Source organism: Corvus brachyrhynchos, unplaced genomic scaffold, assembly GCF_000691975.1.
Source record: "Corvus brachyrhynchos isolate BGI_N302 unplaced genomic scaffold, ASM69197v1 scaffold32, whole genome shotgun sequence".
Lineage (NCBI taxonomy): Eukaryota > Metazoa > Chordata > Aves > Passeriformes > Corvidae > Corvus > Corvus brachyrhynchos.
This window is the reverse complement of record NW_008237919.1, coordinates 16333247-16355928: the sequence shown is the minus strand read 5'-3', so window position 1 is coordinate 16355928 and position 22682 is coordinate 16333247. Positions and strand designations below refer to the sequence as shown.

At 45.6% G+C, this 22682-nt stretch overlaps 1 protein-coding gene across 4 annotated transcripts; it reads right to left on the bottom strand.

Moving 5' to 3' along the window:
- Positions 1-1966: 1966 nt before the first annotated feature.
- On the bottom strand, positions 1967-18702 carry LOC103614844 (cystathionine beta-synthase). Of its 4 annotated transcripts, none has more exons than XM_017733313.1 (17): positions 18543-18702; positions 17618-17829; positions 17265-17371; positions 16381-16515; positions 13782-13861; positions 13200-13334; positions 12611-12680; positions 10948-11039; positions 9971-10096; positions 9179-9263; positions 8877-8982; positions 8053-8127; positions 7209-7343; positions 6169-6277; positions 5828-5857; positions 3536-3620; positions 1967-2219 (listed from the first exon to the last, which is right to left on the bottom strand). In XM_017733313.1, exons 1-17 carry the CDS (start codon positions 18582-18584, stop codon positions 2110-2112), a joined length of 1734 nt encoding a protein of 577 aa, XP_017588802.1. In that variant the 5' UTR covers positions 18585-18702; the 3' UTR covers positions 1967-2109. The 4 variants fall into 4 exon arrangements, with proteins under 4 accessions (XP_017588802.1, XP_017588803.1, XP_017588804.1 ...); XM_017733314.1 differs by having other exon boundaries at positions 17618-17802; XM_017733315.1 differs by having other exon boundaries at positions 17618-17799.
- Positions 18703-22682: the final 3980 nt, after the last annotated feature.

Below are 22682 nucleotides of genomic sequence, written 5' to 3'. Positions count from 1 at the left end.
CTGAATTCTGTTAGGTCAGGACATGAGCTATTGCAGAGGAAAAGGACAAACCTCAGCTACTCAAGCACCTCCCTCCCTGCTACTGTGAGTGAAGGCCAGATGGCAAAGGGGGAAAAAGTAAAAATCAGATAAAAGCCAGTAAAGTAAATATTCAAAGGCAGCAGTAATGCCAAAACCTAGCAGCAGTGACATCTACAAGGGCAGAAAACACTTCAGGTCATAGCATCTAGTGAAGTACATGGGTCCTTTTGCACGTGTGGGGATCAAAGGATGTAGTAAAAATAAGTAAATCAAAGAAAGAAGTCTGTTTTCCCTGTAAATTAAGATATGGAAGAGTATCTGACAGTAGTATTTGAAGTAATTGGAAAAGGGGTTTAGAAGTTTAGCTGGAATACTGATGTCTCAAGGGGTAAAACTGACCATTCACAGACTCCTGACACAAAGAAGCATCAAGGATGTCAAAAGCATGAGGATCAAGGACCCTGCCCTTAACTGTGCTGTCATTTATGACCTTGTGAAGCAGCTCAGAAATACAGTTTGAAAGATGAGTTATGAGGCTCTGCCAAGCAGCAACTGAGGTAGGACAGAGCTGTTCAGCCTAGAAAAGCTACCATGGATTTGAACAGAGGGTTTTAACACACAGGTGCACACATCTGGCACTCACACAGGTTCACCTTTCCACTGATCAGAGCACCCAAGCTGCGGTTGCTCCTGCAGTGAGGGGCAACAGTGAGAGAGAAATCACTGAACAGCAAAATGGGAAAAAAAACTAAAAAAAAAAAAACTAAAACAAACAAACAAACAAACAAAAAAAAACAACAACAAAAAAAAACCCAAAAAAAAATAAAAAAAAAACAACAAAAAAAAACCCAAAAAAAACTCAATCACCCTTTAGAACCTTTCAATTATTATTATTGAAGTTGTATATTTTTAGACTTCATAGTAGTTTTTTCTCCAGAGCCTTGGGAAAAGTTGTCTTAAATCTTAAAGAAGTGTATGAATTTACTGGTAAACCACAGTGTAAGGTAAGGATGGGTCACTTTCCTTCAGCAATAACCCTAATCCAAAGGGGTGGCCAGTGCAGGGCTTTTCTCCTGGAATAAGGAACTACAGGGTAGGAGTACCTGAGTGAGACTTGAAATTTACAGCTCTTGACAGATTATCTTTGGCTGTTCTAAAACAGGCACCAAAAAAAGGCACTTTGAGATAAATAAGAGGGTGGGGAGGGAAGAGGAAGGTAATAGATGAAACAGCATCATTTTAAAAAACCTTCAGGCAAGGAGCTTGATCTTACCTTTTAAATCTTTCCATTTGTGCTTACTTAACGGGATTGGGAAAAAAAATAGGTCTGTCATGGCAGGGAAAGCTGGTGCTCTGTGTAAAACACTGTCACTGCGTTATGTTTGTCACTTCACTGCCATGCTTCTACTCCAACTAGCTTTTTCTCAGAGCAGATGGCTGGAGCGATTCTCAGCTCCAGCCCTCAGGATTTTCCTTGTTTTACACTGATGCCACCAAAAGGGAAACCCTGCTTTCTTCTCCCCATGCCCCAGTCCCAATTTTGTCTCCACACAGGTAATATCTAACTTAACACCCTTGAATGGGGGGGAAAAAAAACCATCCAGAACTTTCCAGAGCTCTCTTGGGCCTCTGCTTCAGTAACTCTTTATTTCAAGACATTTTATGAATCTGAAACAATGTTTTGGAAAGCCAGCCTTCAGACATAAGAAATAAGGAACACACCAGTTAATTTAGGCAATATTTTTTACACATACATATATATATATAGGTAAAAAAATAAATTGTCTTGATAAGAAATATTGCTTAACCTGATTAAGAAACAAGTCGCAGAAGCTGTGCAATACAGCAGGACACACTGGCTGGATAGCTGACACCAGGATAGCTAACTGCTTATTTTCAGAATTAAAAAAAAAAAGCAACAAAAACCCAACAAAAAAACACACCAGGATAGCTAACTGCTTATTTTCAGAATTTAAAAAAAAACCAACAAAAACCCAACAAAAAAACCCACATTCTACTTAGGACATAAACCTGATTCTTTGTTGGAGATTGCAAAATGTTGAAGAGGCTCCACATTGCTGCTTGGCTTTAGTTGGATTTCCTCTCCCGCTCCCGTGCGGTTACAAAGTTCAGGAGGTCGATGGCTGTCACGATGCCAAACACCATCTGCCGCTTGCTGGAGGAGCCATCCGTGTGATCTGCACAGAGAAAAAGGCAGCTCTGCCTTCAGGAGGCACAAACACACCCCCTTCTGCTTGGTTTTAGTGGCAGTGTTTGTAAAAGTGGGGGCTGAGCCATCCCAGCTCCACGAGCCTGGAGCTCTTTGGTGATCCTGGCACACAGAGGGGAAACACAAAAGGCACCTTGGCCAAGAGTCCCAGAGGAAGTGACAAGGATTTTCAGCTCAGAAAGGCTCCTCATCAAAAGGGACACTGAGACATTATGGAAGGAAGGATAAGAGTCTGCTGCATTTATTTTTCTTGACACAAAAATTCAAACCAGGCCCTCTGCCATAAAGTGTATTTTCCTCAAACATTAATTACTTGAAACAGCTGCAGGTGGCATTACCCCATTGGAAGCAGGAGCCACTTGGACAGCCCAGTGGAACCACATTTTGAGGAGGAAATGTGACACAGGAAGATGGTTATCTTCCTGCATCCCTGTCAAATACAGAATCAGTATAAAAACCTTAATACCCCATTTATTTCCAAAAAATTTACTATCCATTTAATCTGTGCTGCATTGAGAGCACAGGTTCAAGTGATTTTCTCACTGTGAGCCTAAGCCTTGACCTGGGACTCAAGTGGCAATGTGACTTCTGGCCCTTTATCTATTGTCTAAATTCCTTGTTCCTAAAGTCTGCCTGTACTGAGGTGTGTAGTCAACTTCTATAATCAGTTTTTTCAGTCAGCTGGACTGTCATGGGCTTTTTATTTACCCATCTCTGTTCCACTGCAAGCTTTCAGTGAGATTCTAGGTTTATACATAGTCAGCTCAGAGCCAAGAGCACATCCTTATGGAGATTATCAGGAACAACCCCAAATCTGATGGCTCTTCTTCTTCCAGTTGTAATTGAGAAGCTAAAGATAAATTTATCTGGCACAACTTAACATAGTTTTGACTCTTGTTTCTCAGTGTTTGTAACTTTGCAAGCTGTCTGCTGTAAGGAAGATGAAACAGGACAAAATACTATTCACATATAAGAGTGATATACCCCAGATTTGAAGATTTATTTAGTCTAATTAATCATAGAATGGCTTGGGTTGGAAGGGATCTTTAAAATCATCCCATTCCAATCCCTGCCACAGGCAGGGACACCTTCCAGTAGACCAGGTTGCTCCAAGACCTGTCCAGCCTGGCCTTGGACACTTCCAGGGATGAAAATGAGTAGCACATAGTCTGACACAGAAAGAGGATTTTGCTACTGCAGAGCTCATTTACTCATTCACACTCCCCTTGCTTCTTGTTACCACTCACAAATTTGCTCTCACAAGGTGCAGTACTTTGTACTCACATTGAATCTGTTCATGAACCACCAGAGCAAAGTGGTCTATTTCCAGGATGTGAGAGAGTTTCCCCAAGTTGTCTTTCAGGTTGATCTGAGGAGAGAGTTACAAAACTTGAATAAAACAGTCCTTTCTATGTTTAGTGGTCAATAATCCCCACACAATTCATGCAGAACTAAAATCAGTACATCAGCATTTGTGTGCTGCTACCACCTGAAGCATTAGAAAACACCACCAAATCAAGGCCAACTTAAAAGATCTGTTTTCTTTGTTTCTAATTTTCAAGAAAACGAAGCACTACATGAAGTTATTCATTCTGACTCTGTAAACATAATGAATATAATGAAAATCTGAAAAATGCTAAGAATCAAAGAAGGTCTCAAGTGTTCCATGTGTCCAAGTTACCATAAAACTCTTTATATTTGGTGATTTTTATTCCAAAAGGATTGTGAAAAAGTGAGTGAATCGGGCTGCAAAGCACTGGGGAAGAGAATATGATCTGCAAAGGCAGAAAAGCCTAAATAAGCCAAAAACAAAACCAAGGGTGAAAGATTGCTCAGCTAACACTGGATTTGGGTGCAAATCAAGGAACTGAGATTTAAGAATTCATCTTTTGTGAAGTTCAACTTTGCTAAGACTGAACAAGAAAGCACCCTGTGTTAATTCTGCAAAAAACCAGATACTTGCAAAACACTTCAGCAATCACCTACTGCAATTATTTAAAAAAATGTCTAAACTGTTCAAACATAATTTAACATATGAAGAAGCAGCCACAGCTCCATTAACCAGGTGACTCTCCCCAGCACCCACCATCTGACATACTTTTATTAAAGGAATTCACACTAAAGAAGAGTCTTGCACTGCAGATTCAAAAAGCCTTTACTCTGTGAGAAATAAATGCCATGGCATGAACAGCTGGGCTGCACTGGAACACAGAACTCTGTTTCCATACTGGGAGTCAGAGGATTCCCAGCAGCCTGTGTTTAAGGGACCAGCTGTAGTGCAGACTGAGGAACCAATCCTTAAACTTGTGGGCCAGGAAAGGAAGGAGGTGGGAAATCTGGATCCGCTGCCACATGGAGTCACCCACCAGTCCCAAATCTGTTTTCAGGGACTGGGCAGGTTATGGACAACCAGGACAAGCAGCCTTTAGCAGCACTGGGACAACCATGAAGACATAAACATGCCTAGAGATGCTCAGTGGAAATTTAACAGAACCCCCATGGAGTTTTCACCTGTCTCCCTACTGCTCATTCAAGCTCCTTAAACATTTTGCCTACAGGTTTTCTCACACTTAGGCTTTTTTTTAAAGCTTATTAAGTCTTTAAAGCAATGAGTCTATGCACATGGTACTACACTGCACATGACTGGGAACCCAAACCACTGGAACTAACATCTGACTCCACAAGGACAGCTCTTCCCTCCACTAGCACTTGTTTGGGGTTGGCAAATTATCCTGTGACTGGTGTTTCAAGTCCCCAGAGCACAATGGTACCAGGGACTTTCAAAAAATCTATAACCACTCTGCTTCCATTCTAAGAGATTGCCCCAAAATAATTGCAGGGATCCTATCAAAGCAGGCTGCCCATGTTAAACAATCACAGAATGGTTTGTGTTGGAAGGGACCCTAAGGATCACCCAGTCCCACCCCCCTGCCATGGGCAGGGACACCTCCCACTGTCCCAGGTTGTTCAGAGCCCCACCCAGCCTGGCCTTGAACACTTCCAGGGATGGGAAATCCACAACCTCTCTGAGCAACCTAAAAAAGCCAAAAGATCCATCTTTCCAAAATGTACCTCTGCCCTGGTTTACAGGCTAAGCCTCTTATTTGATGCAGCTGTGGTATCCCATGTAGGCTATCAGAAGTCATTTTGGTGACACAGATGATTCATTTTCCCAATTTCACTCATGAACAAGCCAAATCCCCTTGACTAAAGTGGTAAAAAAAGCAAAATCCACAATACTTCTGAGGTTATGTGCATTCCACTATGTTTCTCCACTAACCCATCAATTCAAATGGAAAAATAACCACTTTCAGTTAACATGTCAGCAGCACCACAGCCTGTGCCACTCCCCTTCCAACCTCCACCAAGAAAGTACCAGAAATAAAGTGAAAAGAAATGGTTAAGCTGTTCTTGACTGAAGAAGCCTTCAAGCTGCCCATGGCAAGAGCCACAACCTCAGAAGTGCAGAGAATTGGCACCACAGCAGCCACAGAAACCATCACACACCACCAGCCCCAGAAACTCTCGAGGTGTCCAAGTGAGGGAGAACGTGAACTAAGTGGTTGTGTTACGCACCACATTTCCCCACGATGCTGGATTGTCTGTCTGGGGAGGAAAAAATAAATTTACATTTGTCCATAAGGAACCAGCACCCTTGCTCAGCCTCAGGGTGGCTCACAGGTTGAGCAGAACCATTACACACACTTCCACCAGAACACAGCAGTTGCTCCACTTTGGGGCAGTGTTGAAACTTAAAGCCTAGTGAAAACGAAGTCAAAGCATTTCACGTTTTTTCAAAAGAAAATTCTGTGCTCAGTAACAGCCCAGGTAAACCTCACCCAGCCTGTGTAGTGTGAGCACACCTACTCCAGTTCCTGCAAGCAGAGAACCAGGAGCTGCAGAATATACCTGCCTACCTGTTGGAATTGCTTGTAGATTACTTTTCTGACTTCATCAGAAGGCTTAACTTTTCCAACAAGCAGTGAGGAAAGCATGTTACCCAGGGTAACCATGCCCAGAATCACCCTGAGGAAGGAGAGAGAAGGTAGGGATAAACAACACAAAAGCCCCAGGTGTTCCTGTAGAACAAAGCACCCACTGTCAGCCAGCCTGCAGGGGTCAGTTCAGCTACTTCATGGCAATAATGCAGCATTATCCATGGGACACTCGGGTTCTGTGTGTCTGCAGGAGACAGAGTACAGTTCTCAGAGGTCCTGGAGATTCACACACAAGGCAGCAGGTGCTGCGGGTCCTTCTGAGCACCAGGCTCTTTGTATCTCTGCTCCTTGCAACTGGAGAGGGCTACCTGCAGTCTCAGAGAGCTTTTGGAAAGCACAAACTTTTTCCACACTCTGATCTGTCCTTTTGAAAGGTGTGACAGCCAGAGACAAGCTCACCCCAGTTTGGCTCACCTCCCTTTTTCCTACAAGGATCTACAACAATTCGTCCCTCAGGTCAGCACAAATGAGCAACTCTTCAATACTCAGCCTGTCTGCAGGAGACCTGCAGGGTGGAAAGGCACATCCCAGCTTGCTGGGGACACCCTGGTTTCTAGGGGTCACTGCAGCACTGCACTATTACACAGTGTGCTGAAGAAACTCTGTGAAAGCTCTGATAGAGGTGGGCACGTTCAGGGTTGGTTGTTTGAAATAGGAATTTTTGCTTTGTTACGTTAAACTGGTATTATTATTAAAAGAAATTAAATTATCCTGCAGAGACACACTGAGTAAGCACATCAAAATAATCATTAGAATCGTGTGAAGGGCAGGACAATCCGGCATGAAAACACACAGTCCAGCATTGGTGTGTTCAAGGCAACATTTCTGAGCTGCATTAATCAATGAAAAAGGATCAGTGAGAAGGCAATTATACTTCCAGCAAGCATTTAAAAGACATCCCCGAAGAGCTGGCAAGGGAAGTGATACATATGGATGAAGAGTGATATATGTGGACATACCCAGATTCATCAACAACTGGTACCTGGTCGAATCCCTTCTCCCGGAGGATTTCCACAGTCTTTGCACAGGTAACAGTTGGAAGCACGGTCAGGGGGGCAGAGAGGCTCAGCTCCTGAATACTGATGTTCCACCACCTGGGGATGGAATGAAAAACAAACCCATGCAAGTCTTCTGGAGAGAACAGAACCAGTCCTCCATGCACTGTGGCCTCCAGCACCACAGGAATGACAAAAGGCTGCAAGGAAGAGTCAGGATTCAGCCAGAGTCAATAAAGCTTCAGGGCTCTCAAGTTTTATCCCCAATATCAGAAAGTCACTGAAGTGTGAGAAGGCTTGAAAATCAAAACCCTTTTCCTCATTTCATCTGCTTTCTGTGATTACAGATAGTTACTGGAGAGCACTAACCTCCTCAATTCCATTATTTATATCTTACACAGAAATTTTGTGCTCCTACTCAAAGACCTATTTACAGTCATTACAGGCAACAATTTAGGGAAGATTCCCTCCCACCTATGTAGACTTGCAGTGCTTTGCACTCAGGAACTCTGATTTTGAAAGGATTCTTTGTATACTACCTTTTCCTTTATTTCAGATATAACGCTCTTCATTAAAAAAACCCAATCTTTAAGTACCAAATTTTCTTCTGCTGCCATACAACTCAAGGAAGGATGTCAGCTAATTAGAGCAGATTTGATTAATAGCTGCAATTATACATCAAGACAATAGCATGGAAGATCAGCTAAATCAAAGGAGAAGTGTAAATTGAAATGAGCTTTAAATTAGCAACTGCCATAAACTCGATTGAGTAGACTCATGGAGATCCAAATGGATCTGACAGGCTTACCAAGGTTTGTTGCCAAGGTCTTCTTCTTTCATGAACCCTTTCTGAATCATCCATTTGTCACTCAAGAACTTGGACCTACAGAGCACCAGAAAGTGAAAATCTCATTAGCAGGGCCTGAGCATCTGACAGCAAACAGAGGCAACTGTTCACAGCTCACTGTCACCAACAGCTAAAGTGTAGCTGGAAATAGCCATCATTTGCCATCCAAGCTTACCAGCCAGGGACATGGGGAAGAAATACTCATGGGAAGAAAAAGGAATCCCATAGGAAACAAAGCTCCAACTGCATCAGCCCCTTGGAATACGATAGAGACAAAGCCTGGAATGGGGATGTGCCAGGCAAGGTCTGTCTGCAGCTTCTGTCTGTCTAATATTGAGCTGGATGCAGCAGAAGTCAGGAAACTCAGCTAAAAATACATTGTTTTGGGATATGTTTTCTCAGCACAGCTCGAAGCCCGGGGGCTGCCACCTGCAAACTCACCCTGAGGGTGGCTGCTGGGCTGCAGGAGTGCTGGGTCCTGCTGTTTGGGCACAGGGACCCTTCCAGGAACGGGATAACCAGTGATCCCCCACAAATGACACAGTGAACGCAAAGCCTTTGCTGTGAAAGGTGCTAACCACTGATGATTATCTACTGAAATCAGAGCTCAACTTTAAAAGGGAAAAGATCATCCCTGCTCCATGTCAGATGCTTTTTAGATAGCTCAGAACTTGTGCCCCAAAGACATTCCTTGCTGGGATACCTGGGTGTTACAAGGAGGTCTGTAAGGAGGTCTGAGGGTCTGCCTCACCCCTTTCCCAGAGGGAAAACCAGCAGGTCCTTACATGTAGTTCCTGATGGAGTCAGGTAAGATGACAACGCAGCGCTGACCCTCCTTCAGCTCCTTGGCTGCCTTCACAGCTACAGACATGGCACTGCCTGAGCTGCCACCTGCCACAACACACAGAGGGGCAAAACCGTAAAACCGCGAAATGACAACGATCAAAAGAGAGGAGCAGGAAGAACAGAGGAGCCCAGAGAGAGGAAGACAAGTTCTGAAGTGGAACAAAGTCTCTGTGATCTGCACAAGGCTTCAGCCACCCAAGGACTACTCAGAGAAAGCCAGAGGGGTCCCGCCTGCTCTTACCACACAGCAGTCCCTCCTCGCGGATCAGCATCCGTGCTAAAGCAAACGACTCCTCATCATTGCTCTTGTACCACTGGTCCACAGTCTGGGGAAGGGCAGGAGACACAAACAAGGCTCTGTTTGAATGAGGAGAGACAAGGCAACCACACAACCAGTGTGAATTCAGCCCCGGCTCTTTGAGGGAACAGCTGCCCTGCTGAGCCCGGGTTTCCATCCTCCTCCAAATGCCAAGTGGGGTTTTTTGCCAAGGTAAGATGATCACATCAGCACAAGGGGCTCCTTATTGGCACCCTACTGTGAGAGCAGGCTGCTGTGAGTCAGCCTCAGACAGCATCAGCTTCCTCCCCTCTTGGAGGGCTTCCCAGGGACACAGGATCTGCTCAGGACACAGTCACACCACTTTGTCCACAACGGGTTGGGATGCTTTGTTGGAGGGGATTTCTTTATTGCTTAGTTGTTGGGTTTTTTGTTTGTTTGTTTTTATTGTGTGTGTTTCAGGATTGGTTTTTTCAGGTGTGTTTTGGGGTTTTTTTAAGCATAAAAATAAGTGTGTGTTCTAGGAAAATGTTACCGACTTGCAGCATTTTCACCTGGCATTGTAAAACAAATGTAGCCAGTTCAGAAGCCTTTCAAGGGCTGTTTTTGCTGATGGAAAGAACAGGAATAGCTCTGCCTGCTAGCCCTTCCATTTCAGCTCAAAGAAATACTTCCCCAAGTTTTTCCTTTGCCTTTAACCTCACTCCTGCATCCCAGCAGACGGCAAAGGGCAGTAAACCAAGCAGTGTGACTTACAGATCTATCCAACACTGTGGGGACAAAATCATATCCAATTCCTTCCACTTCATACATTGTCTTGTCAGTCTTGTTCAGTTCTTCTGGTTCAGCGAGGATGGAGCCTTCAGGATCCACACCTATAATCTGGAGAAGCAGTTTCCACTCAGGCCACCGAGACACACAGCTTTGGAGAGCACAGCCCCTGTGAGCACTGGCTTTGTCACAGATGCTGGTAGCATACAGCCAAGTGACAGCAACCTGGTCTCCCGTTGATTTCCTCCTGGCAACATTCACCTCCCCTGGGAGCAAAATGCTTTGCTGCTTCTGACCCCTTGGAAACCCATCCCATCTCCTCAGGCTGTGGACACTGATGGCACCACTTGTTCTACACGAGTTTTACTTGGTTTAACAGAAAACAGGGCTTCCCTGAGACAGGGCTGTCCTCATTCACATGTCAGACATCATTACAGAAAACTCATTTTGTGTAAAGTGCAAGCAGATCAGTTTTATTTTCCTTACCACTCCATGCCTGCATAGGAAAATACTCATGATTGAAGCAGGATCACAAGTTCTGTGAGGAAATCTATCACATCACACAGGAGAACACACAGGCTGGTGTGTGCAGAGACAATTCCACTGGGCAGAACCTCAGCAGCTCCAGAGCAGTTGGGGAAGGCACAGCCAGGGAGGGAACTCAAGGCTGCAGAGCACACACCAGAGAAGGAAGTTCCCCAGACACCCCATGGAGGCATCTGAGGGTCACTGTTCATCTGCTGAGCCAAACCTGAACTCTGGTCACCAGTGGGAGCAGAGCACGATGATTTCAGACACTCTGAAACCCTCTCTGCAGCCAGAACTACATTCTAACTGACTCTAGCTGAGAACACCCAAGAGCTTCCCACAGAGACCCAGGGCAGGCTTACAAGGAGTGGGATGTGCCAAGTGGGGCAGTTTGAGGAGACACTAAAGAGAAAAGCAGTGGGCTTGTCACTTACTTTGCATCCTGGACACTTCTCCTTCAGCTTCCTGGAGATGCCAGTGATGGTACCTCCTGTGCCAGCCGTGGCCACCACCATGTCCACCTTTCCTGTTTAAGGGGGTGGGAGAGAAGTGTGAAATCTCCAACAGAATGATGGATTGAAAGCTCACTTACACCCAAGGATGGACTTCCTTCAACAGAAATGCACAGAGTGGCTGAAAAGGGCACAACCGGGCTCTTTGCTTCCCAGGAGCTGTTGTGAGACCTGCCTTGAAACTGCATTTGCTCAATCATCATTTTCTCCAACAAGGGTTTTGAAATGTCCACCCAGAGGCCTGGCAAGGCACCAATCTGTGGCACTTTGGACACAGCTGGAGGTGGCCACAGAGCTGACAGCTGCAGTTTTCCTGTTACTGTATTTGCTGATACAGACAATTCATTCTCTAAGTTAAACTGAGCAGCCCATTATGTTTGTTAATTAACTGAGTGAGTGCCAAGAGCATGGGATAGGCATCCCTGGAGAGAAATGCTAACACAACTACTCCCTCATTTTCATGTGAAAAGGACTGTTTGAGTGTGGATGTGACAGTTCATCCCTCTGTCACCACCTACAGCTTCTCTGGTGCATCCACACGACAGCTTTGTTAATTAAAAAAAAAAAAAAAGAATCGGTTTTTAAAAGGTCATCAATTCACACACAAAATCAATTGCCTACCAGCCAAAAGAATAACACCCCACCAAGCAGGGGTAGCTGAACAGTGCCTGGCCTGTCAGGGGAAGTAAATAGAAATAAGAAGCCTAAATCTGGAGCTCATCTGGACTCTCAGTCTGTGGGATGGCAGCTTGTAAAAGTGTACTCACTTTAACTCTTAAGTTGGGCACAGAAAGACAAGCCAAATCCTCTGAAAAGCTAGAGATTTAGGAGGGAAGAGAACCTTTCACATGGTCTTCACCTCAATGAGAATGAATTTAATAGCTGCATTTCTTATCAGGGGGTCCAATCAGAAAATGTACTGCTTAATAAGGCAGGTCTGCAGCCTTCTGTATGAACCCCTTCTATCCCCTATGGAAATGCCCACGTGGCTGCAGCATCACATGGAATGTTTCCAACAGCTCTCAAACCAGCTCCTGAGCTGAGGAATGAGCCCAGCTGAAGCTCTGCTGCCACAGCTCAGCCCCTTCTGCTGCTCAGCTGCCCAGAGCCAACACTGAAGAGAGCCCTGCAGTGCCAGAGGGTCCTGCTGGTGACAGCTGTGACACAGAGCAGTTTGTGCCCCTGGGGACTCCAAAGTGAAGACGCTTCCAGTGTATTGGAGTGCTTGCTCTGGGAATGTTAAACCAGCTATTTCTCTGTCTGTGATCAGAGAAGAATGACCCTATTCCATGCCAGTCTACCTATGAAGCTTTTTCTAAGGTCACTTAAGCACTGCTTTCTCCATCTCATCACAAGCAGGGGAATCTAAAAACCAAAGAATTCTTCTTTAATGGAAAAAAAAAAAATCACGACTGTGACTTCTGAAATATGGTAATTCTCTAATGACACACAGGATATATATGGGGTTGGCTTTATCAAAACCTCTGCATTTCTCATCCAGCCCAGCTCTCATTCCCCAAGTACAGAACAACAGAGCACTACCAGGAGCTTGTTGAAGGGGGGTTTAGCAGCAGAGCAGACCTACCATCACACTGCTGCAGGATCTCCTCAGCTGTGGTGTCATAGTGCGTCAGGGGGTTGCTGGCATTGCGGTACTAAATTGAAAGACAGATCAGCCATGAAGTAGACCAGAAATACAAAAATCACATTTTGAGGCAGTTCAGAAACATTTCAAACAATCCCCAAGCCCCAGAACACCTAAACATACTCTTTGCTGACTGTTGCATTGTGTATTATCTGGAGCCAGGCCCCATAAGTGACCTAATTTAAGTGCAGTCCGAAGGTGCCAGCACACTCCTGTGCCAAAATCAGTCCTGTCTGTGGGACAGCTACTCTTAGCAACATGACCCCTGTGTCCATTCTTTCTCACAGGATTGCCAGCTCAGTGGAAATAAACACCATAAGTGTTGTAGTTCTGGCAAACACCAGCTCGTTGCTGCTCTCTAGTGACTGTAAAAACTTCCTTTCCTACAGTCCAGTGATTGCTCAGCTCCAGCTCCAGATTTGGGGCATCTTCTCCTCCAGAGACACATGGAGAGTGCTGAACAGACATCCCAGGACACTACAGAGACTCCTCCATGCCACACTGGCACTTCTGACACCTTGGCTCTCACCTGGTCTAGGATGTGTGCATTGGGGATTTCGTTCTTCAGCCTCCAGGCCACTCCTACGTGAGATTCAGGAGAATCAAATCTGGCAGTAGTTGGGGTCCTCACAATCTCAGCACCCAGAGCTCTCAGGACATCCACCTGCAGCAAATAAAGGTGGTCACGAAACTCCAAAACCCCCTCAACAGGCTCCCTTCACACTCAGCCCCAAGCCCAGAATATTTGCAGAGTATTCAAAGCTTCAGCCCTGCCTTCCTTCACCCTCTGCCCAGCAGCTAACAGCTAACACAGGGCACAGGTAACCATTTCAATGCACCAGGCAAACCTCAGGTTGTTTTGACACCTGTATTTAAAAGTTACGGGAGTTTCAAAGTGGCAGTGCTGTGGGGATGGGTCTTAAAGCCATTTTCTATCCATGGCTAGCTAGCCTGGATTTCTGCGAGCACTGGCAACAGCTCCTTGGCAGAGTTTTGCCTGGCCAAGAGCCTGCACCTTTGTTGCTGAAGCCCCAGCACCCATCTGCAGCAGGAACTCTGCGAGTGCAAACATGTTTACTTTTAAATTCTTCAAAACAGAGGCAGCTCTGACCTTCTCCATGCTCATCTTCTCTGGCATGACGATGATGCAGCGGTAACCCTTCACTGCCGCCGCCAAGGCCAGCCCGATCCCTGCAAGCAAAGGCAAGCAGAGCACTCAGTGAGCAGCAGCACAGCACAAAACCCACAGTGCCAGCTTTGGCACGCCCTGGCTTTCATCACATTTTCACCAGAGCCTTGGATAGAGTGTCTCCAGAGGGGTGGCAAAGGGAATGTTTCTGCCTGTTGGGGGGAACTGGGTTTACAGATGCTGATACTCGTCAGAGGTTCACAGCAAAGAGAAAGTTTAGCCAAGGGTGGGGAAACTTGACATGTGCAAACTGCTGGCTTTACCACAGGCACATCACCTTCCTCCTGTCTCACCCACTTCATTTTTCCAGAAGTAACTTGGGAAAGGAATGTGCTTTAAGCTGGAGGAGACTGGAGGAATCACTTTGGTTCTGTCGAAAGATCCGTAGGGCCTCTATGGACTCACTTCTGCATAAATCCCTATTTGCAATGTGCTGAAACTAAGTCCTGTCTAAAAAGAAATTATTTAGATGCTGCTTGTGGTTGAGGTTCTAATGCACTGTGTCAGCTTGCTACCACAGTGAAGCACCCTGGCTGCTGGAGACAGACATCTCATTTCTACTCTGAAAATCTGCACCTCCAGCCTGATTCCTGCCTTCCAGCTGGTCACTTCCTGCTCCTGAAGAGCTGAGCTCAGAAGTGTGGAAGAGAAGCTTACACCTGCTATCAGATCACCTCTCTGCTGGACAGGCTGAGCTGATCAGGTTGGCTGAGAGGTGTGTGAGGTCAGGCTGCAGCTCCCCTGCTGTTCTGGGCACCAGCACAGGACCAGCACATGCAGCTCAACTACACAGAGACTTGACTGTTCAAAGCTGGCTCTGTTTGTATGTTTTTATGTGGATTGTCTAGGGGAGAAAAAAACCACCACCCTAATAATCTTTAACTGTTCCTCTAGGAGAAGCATAACTCACACCTCAAACAATTCGAGTAGTGTTTAATATATTAGGAAGGGAAACAACTTTTCTTAGTATATTATAGATAAATACGGATGCCCAAATACCAAAATAAATAAGACACCAACAGCCTCATTGAAGCCAAAGGCTGAAGTCATCCAGATCTTCCTTATGGTTGTGATGAAGAAAGGATTTTGAGACCTGAACTCTAATACTTTGTACTTTCTGCTACTGACCTGGAAATTCAGCAGACATCAAAACAGGACTTTGGCTGAGAGAGGATAAAGATATAACACATTAGCTCTCACATTCAACATACTCAGTAAGCTCTGAGCAGTAGAGAGCAAAAGCCAATTCTCTCAGGTTACTGTGTGCCCTGATCTTTGCTCTTATATGACCAAAAAAAACCAAATCAGCTTTCTGAAGTTATTGTCCTGTATCTCCTTCACTTCTGTCTTTTTGGATTCTGTGGCAAGGAGAATCATTTATCAGGTACTGACCCAGAGAGGGGGATGTCATGGTATGACCTTGGACACAGGAGGAATGCAACACACATGGATATTTTCCACTCCACACCATTGTTCAGGCAGGAGGTACAGCCACACTCACAAAGGCTTCAGCTGCCCTGAATGCCCCTAGAATCCCCTGATCCATCCCCCCAGCAACTGCTGAGCAAACAGCAACAGATGTGACTTCCCAGTTTTCTGCTGCAGGCTGGGGAACTGGTCACAGAGCAGCTCATCACCCCAGTCCCTCCAGTAACAAAGAACAACATAAAGATCTGCCTGGTCAGTGTCTATCAGAAAGCAGCAGTGGGTGGAAGCCCAGGAAAGAGTTTAGGAACAGGATCAGACACCTCTCCAGAACACATCAGGCAGGAGGGCAGCTTGTAGCTCACCCCATGAACCTCCTCAGAGGAGGCAGTGTATGTCATATGTAACTATTTATATTTAACTGTGTTATGTGTTTTATATTTGGCTCAAGGGGGAACATTCCAGGTGTGTTTGACTCCCCACTGGTAGAGCAGCTTAACACAACAGCTTTGACACAGGAGCTCCAGACTGCTCAGATCATCAGATGCTCTGCCCTGACTTATGGGGACTGTTCCTTCCTCCAGCCCTCCAAGGAGGAAATGTGGACCCAGGTGGAACCTGCTGACAATCCAGGGGCTCTGTCAGGCAGTGCTGTGGGGATGCAGCTCATCCCCCATCTCAGCTGCACCAGCATGGCTGCTCCTGAAACCAGGCCCACCTCTCCTGACAGAAGGACCACGGGACTTCCCCAACAGAAAAAAAGGGAAGACCCAGATCCACACCAGTCTTTTGGGTGCTTTTTTCCACAAAAATTTCAGTCAGACTTGAATTCCTAAGGACTCTAGTGAGTCTGGCCTAGCACCTCTTTCAAAGCAAAGAGGCTCTGTAATTTAGCAGAACATCTTCCCAGCTGCTCTGGTCAGCAGAGGACACTGCAGAATTGTTCCTTGTGTGAGAGATGGGAGAGGCACTGCTCCCTGCAGGCACGGAGAGATCCCCTTTCCTCCTTGCACAGGCTCCCATCTCCAACCTGCCTTTTCCAGGAAAACCACCACAGCACTGCCCCCACGCTTTCCTGAGTCTCTCCATCCCCTACCTGTGTTCCCAGAGGTTGGCTCTATGATGGTGTCCCCAGGCTTCAGGATCCCAGCCTTCTCAGCATCCTCCACCATCCTGAGGCTGATGCGGTCCTTCACGCTGCCCCCGGCGTTGAAGTACTCACACTTGGCCACTGCAAACACAAACCAGCAGGGCTGGAAGGGACTTCAAAGCTCATCCAGCTCCACCCCTGCCATGGGCAGGGACACCTTCCACCAGATCAGGTTGCTCCCAGCCCCATCCAACCTGGCCTTGAACCTGGTCTTGTCCCTCTCCTGATAAGTTCTCCAGCCAAAAAACGTCTGATCAAACTGGAAGTTTCTCCCCATGCTCAGCCTGCACTTTCACTCCAGTACTCCCAGCATTAATCCCTTCAGTGGTGTTGGACACCACCTTTCAGGGCTCTGACCACAGCTCCAGATGCCTCCAGTATGGTTGGGTTTAAGACCCCAACCAAACAAAAAAATTATTCACTGACAGTTTCACCCCTTTAATCATTTTCAATGATCCTTAGTGATAACTGCAGAGCTGCATTGTGCACACACTGCTGAATACTCTGAATAGGAGAAGCAGTCCAAAACTTCACACAACTTCTTTACATTTAAAAAATTATTTTCTATGAAAAACAGTTTGCTTTCTCAAAAAAAAAAAAAAAAGGAAAAGCTGCAGGAATTGTTCTCATGAGGTACAAGCTGACAGATGTTTTAGATAACCAAATCCTAAAAACCTGAAAATCTGCCAATGAAAGCCAGGATTTTTTTCTCACCATTTCTTGTCAATTACCTGCACTCCTGTGGCCAGGTTATATAACATTACTAACCAGAGCTGCCCAAGCTTCTGAAACAGGGTTAGTTAGCTTGTTCTCTGCCTGCAGCAACTCACAGAGTTCACACTTGAGCCCAAAGTGCTTCCCAATCTTGTTGATCCGCACCAAAGGTGTGTTGCCAACTTTATTCAGGATGTTTGGCAGGATCTTTGGAGGCTCTGGCCTGGTACAAACACAAACAAAGCCAGAGTATTCACAGAAGGGTCACAACAACAACAACAACCACACAGCATTTCTGGTGCTTTTTATTTCAACCAGCTTTCTCCTTTAGCAGGCTGGTTATTTTGGTTATTTCAGTTTAAAAGAATATCCATTGGTTACAAACTCACAACATCAAGTCCTTGATCCAAAGCAAGGATTAATCAGACCTGGATTCGTGCTGAAAAACAGCAAATAAAATAACACTTACAGGGTGGCATGGTGATGGGGGGAGGCAGAGAGGGGTTTCCCAAGCTTCCAGGTGCATTTGCTGGGTGTATCAGGGCGGATCCACTGCCTTTCCTTCTCATTGGCCTTGCAGTTCTCGGAGTCCACCCCACCAGAGACAAAATATTTGGCAGGTGCATGAGGGCATGAGTTCGTATCTGGCTTCTTCTGGGAAGGAAGAGTAAGGATTTCATTCTTGGGGGAGGGAGAAGGAAGAGAAGAGAAAAAAATAAAAATAAAGGAGTTGATGTTTCCATAGTACTGTGAAGATGGCAAAGTGTTTCAGCATCATCTTGGTTTGCCAAATCCTTATTACCACCACAAGAATCTTGCAGTGCGAGTTTGGGAGCAAAAGCTCACCACAGTGCCCTGCACAGAGATAATTTAAACACATGTGCTCAGTGCAACAAGCCTCCACAGATACCAAAAAACCAGGACTATTCTCATGGGAGACACCCCTCCCACACCAAAAGCTTTCTGAAACAAAATCTCCCCATTCCAAGAAGACTGGAATGCAGTAAGACTGCTTGGTGACTAATTAGATGTGCCAGAAGACTCTGCATTGCTGCTGGTGGTCAGGGAGAACTCTTCCAGAAAGATTTCAACACCTCAGAGCCCCATCCAGCCTGGCCTTGAAACCTGGTCTTGGCCCTTCCATGAAAAGTTCTCCAGCCAAAGAGCTTCTGATCAAACTGGAAGTTTCTCCCCTTGCTCAGTCTGCACTTTCACTCCAGTACTCCCAGGATTAATCCCTTCAGTTTATTTTATTTATTTTTATGTATTAATCCCTTGCCTCCACAGAATTTCAGCAAAACAACCTAGAAATCTCCCTGGAAACAGACAGGGCTCTCCCAAATCCTGGTGATGCAAAGATGGGCAAACAGTATTCCCCAAAGGCCCGGGAGTACCTTAGACAGAGGAACAGGCCTTTCTGAGACAAACTTCTCCATGGTTTTTGGTGGAGGTGGTGGCACAGGAAACTGGACTTTCTTCAGGAGAACGAGTACTGTGGCTCACGAGACTGGAATCCTTCAGAGCTGCAGATCGTGCAAGTTAGAACAAAAAAAAAAACCTGTCTCACATTGGCAAAACCACACACATCTTTTTCATAGGGGGAAAAAAAAGGAGCTGCAAAAGTGAAGACAACTTGTATAAACAGGATTAAAAATAAAACATGCAGCAGAGGTGTTGTGCAAGGTTGATGGAGGGTCCCCTGACCCCGTCCTTCCTGCATTACCTAATCTTCCCTCTGCCACGTCCTCCACAGCTCAGAGCCAGAAAAGTAAGCACAAAACCTCTTTTATCGGACCTTCTACAACTCCAGAAGCTTGAAAGCCACAAGAAGTAATAGGAAATACTTCAGTTCACAGGAAATACAGTCCTAGAGACACAAAGGGCAAAAGGGCTTTGGTGCCGTCCCCAAAAAACCCTGTACACAACTTTGGGAAAGGCTTTATCCAGGAACAGAGGCCTCTCCACCCTCGAGGACAATAAGATCTCACAAGTTCCTACCCAAAATTAATTAGTGTTGCATGCACAGCTACAGTGATGCTGGATATAACACACACAGCAAACAGTTCATGCTTCTAGCAGCTTTTTGCCCCAGAAATTAGTAAATACAAAACAGTAAGTTCACTTCTCCTACCAGTTGCTCACAGAGCCTGTCTCCTTCCTTTCCATTAAAGACAAAAATCTGGCTGAAGTTTTGGAAAGCATGGGTTGTTTTTTTTTCCCTAATATTTGTTTTCTTCATCACTGTTTTGCAGCAAGGTTCAGCTCTTTCCATTACTGAATTATGCTGGAAGGGGTCCTTGGCCTCATCCTCCTGACAGATGCACATGAAACACACACTTGGGTCTCACAGAGCTGATGGTCTGGTGAGAAAACTGGGAAAACTCTGAATCATAGCATCAGTGACCTTTTGTATTTGATCCTGCAAGTTAACACAGGCCACTAACCACGGCTGCCTCAGGCACACCAATGCCCTTCCTGCATGCTGGCTTGAAGAAAATGCCTAAAGCACTTAAACTGCTCTCCTTGGGGGAAAAAAAGAACTCTGAAAGGATCAACTTTCCAGACGAAGACTTGAAATAATTTTCCTTCAAGATACAAAGATTTCCATGCCACCAAAATGATACAATTCTATTCAATCAGGTTAATACATGCCCAAGAGCCAAGGTGGACTATAACCTGTCACAGACTACTGACCAGGGTTAGACTGAGACACACCAGTCTAAAAAAGCAAAGATCCCCTGAATACACAGAATCTAACACCAACCAGTCTTTGCTACCAGAAATCAGCTTGCTTCCAGCTCCAGAGCAAACCCAGCCCTCATTTCTCTTTCTGGGAGGTTCCTGGTTCACAGTTCAGAGTATCAGTGGGGATTTTTTTTTTGGTTAAAGGAAAAATACTGGAGGAGTTTCAAGGTTTCCTATGAGGTACATGGTCCCTCAGACAGCTGGCATGAAACACTGGACACAGACACTGCCTCTGCCACAGGTAACACTGACAATATTGACAAAGTCCAGCTGAAAAGGGGGCCTTGCTGCCAAAGGATCAAATCATTTCAAAATGCAGGAGGAAAGCAGCAAGGGCTTAGAGACAGGAAACTGCAGATTTTGTTCCCAGTTATCATAAAATAGGAGAACAAAACCTCTAAAAGCTTTAAAACACCAGCTCTCAGTGTCTTTCAAGAGTGTCCAAAACCTGAGAGGAAAGAGGGAGTAATTCATTGCAGAAAAAAAATTTAAGAGGTTTTCAGTACTCATTCCTTGTATTGATGGCAGGAAAGAAATTAACGTGGCTCTAAAAAGCTGCCTTTTGGAGGATTCCCTCTGGACAAGGCAAGGCAATAGCATCTCACTTCCTTTACTGTAAGGCAAAAAAAATTAATAATTTACTAACAGCAACTCCCATCTCTTCTTGAACAGCAGAAACTGAGGAAAAGCTGTATTTATTGACTTCAAATAAGCTGTGAGATTCTCTCATATTTTTAGAATGGCAACACTTGATGTTTGATCAAAGCTTCAATAATGGGGCTTCAACTCTGAACAAAAACGAGGAGAGGGACAAAAAGCTAAACACAAGCAATGTGAACAAAAATCCTGTGACCAAATACTAACCTTAAGCAACATAATTCATTGCTTACAGCCCTAGATGACACAACCTCAGCAAAACAGGAGGCAGAGGTGGTCTAGGATATCCAAATCCCCATCCTGATCCTGCCTACAGACCCAAAATAGCCTTTTTTTTGTGGGAATGAAGACTGGAGAGACAGGACAGGAAGATGGCAACTCTGCTGCTGTAACTGCAGCTGAACACTGCTCAGAAGAGGCTGAGGGAGATAAGGTGCAGGAAGAGCTGCCCATTGTTAGGAAAGAAATCCTGCCAGCCTGAATTTAATTTTCCTATAAAGGAGAACACTCCCAGAACTAGTTGGGAGTGTGGGTAGAGTCTAACTAGAAAAGCCTGACTAGTTCCTGCCATTATATCTGCAGATCACACAGGGGAAAAAAAAAAAACCAAAAAAAAAATTAATCAGAAGGACAATTTACAAAGGCACTTAAACCTAAATCACGCAGGGGAGAGGGACTCAGAGGTGTGAGATCCAGAAAGTCTTGTGGGCAAGGCTCACATCCCTGGAGCCGTCTCCACAGGGAACCCAAGACCCAAGCTATTTCTCAGCTCCTAGAGAGCAGGACTGAAGGCCAGTGAGTGAAATTAATCCCCAAGCAGCCTGAGCTGAACTCACTGCACGGATGAGTCAGGAGCTGCAGTCTCCACGGCTGTTTACAGTGTACGATATCAGCACTAATGTACTGTACTATTTAAACATCCCAGTGTGCAACAACCAAATTAACTGGAGTCTGGCCTGGAGCACAGACAAAGCTGTCTCAAAGGCAGCTGTAAGAGCTGGATCAGAGGGAGATGCCCCCAGGGGTGACTGCTCAGCGAGAGATGAGATACAGAATTCCATCATGCTGTGGCCTGAGAAAGGGAAACTTGATGACTTTAAGCAGCCACAAACAAACCACTGCAGAAGAGTTGTTCTGCTCACCCACAGGTTCTTACAGAGCTGTAGGATCTTTGTAGATAACCAGATGCAGCAGTTCCCATCCCATTTGGGAACACCACAGCTGTAACAGATTCAGGGGCGAGTCAAACGTTTGGGTTGTTTTGCTTCTGTGGTTTTTCTGTGAGTGTGAGGGTGTCCTTGCTCCTTCCTCAGGAGCAGCCATCCCTCCTGTGTCAGGAGAGATCAAATGACCTGAAGTAACAAGGGAATGAATTAACATCTGGCTCTAGAAAGAGATCCTGCAAGAATCCAAAGTGTTATTTCCATTTTCTCCTACAGAGCAGATGAGCACAAGCACATCCTCTCAATGCTCACTCTTTAAAAGCCAGACTGGCACACTCAGAACTTCCTGACAGGAAAGGGGCAGTTCTTCAGTGCCCCCACCTCTGTAACACTGCAAAGATTACACTCTGGCAGCAAAGCAACTTCCACTGCTGTGGCAACTGTTACTCCAGAAATCAGCCAGGGAGAACAGGCAAGCGGCCAGTTTGCTGTGCCCCCATGGAAGGGAAGCTGTGCCTCACACAGGTGTATTCTGACAGCTCCAGTTCCTGAGTTCACTCCAACCCTGTCTAGACTTGACCTGAAAAGTCTTCTGAGTGAAGACTGATGTCTTCAGGAGCACGGCAGCATTAGAGAAAAGACTGGAGAATGCTCTCTCTGCATTTTCACCTGTTGCAATCAGAAGCTTTCGAAGTATTTCTTTCCCTGCTTCTAGCTCCCCCTCCTTAGCACACAGAGATGGACCAACACTGCAGCCTGGACAGTGCTCTGGATCTGCCCAGCCCACCAAGCACAGGGAGAGAAGGATTCCAGGTAGGGTGAACAGAGGCTCACAGATTAAACATGTTGACCAGCATGACAAAAAGAGGGAGCTGGAGCTCTGCTCTCAATTTCTGAGCAGGTCTGTAAGACAGGCAGAAGCACAGCTCCCCTTGCCCAGCATTATGGTGCCTCCTGCAAGGCTTCACA

Excerpts from the sequence above, each read along its gene's own strand:
- LOC103614844 (XM_017733313.1), bottom strand. The coding sequence starts at position 18,584 with ATGGAGAAGTTTGTCTCAGAAAGGCCTGTTCCTCTGTCTAAG. Across the intron at positions 17,372-17,617 it reads CCCCATCACCATGCCACCCT|GCCAGAGCCTCCAAAGATCC; the intron begins GTAAGTGTTATT and ends TGTTTGTACCAG. Across the intron at positions 5,858-6,168 it reads TCTACAAGCAATTCCAACAG|ACAGACAATCCAGCATCGTG; the intron begins GTAGGCAGGTAT and ends TTTCCTCCCCAG.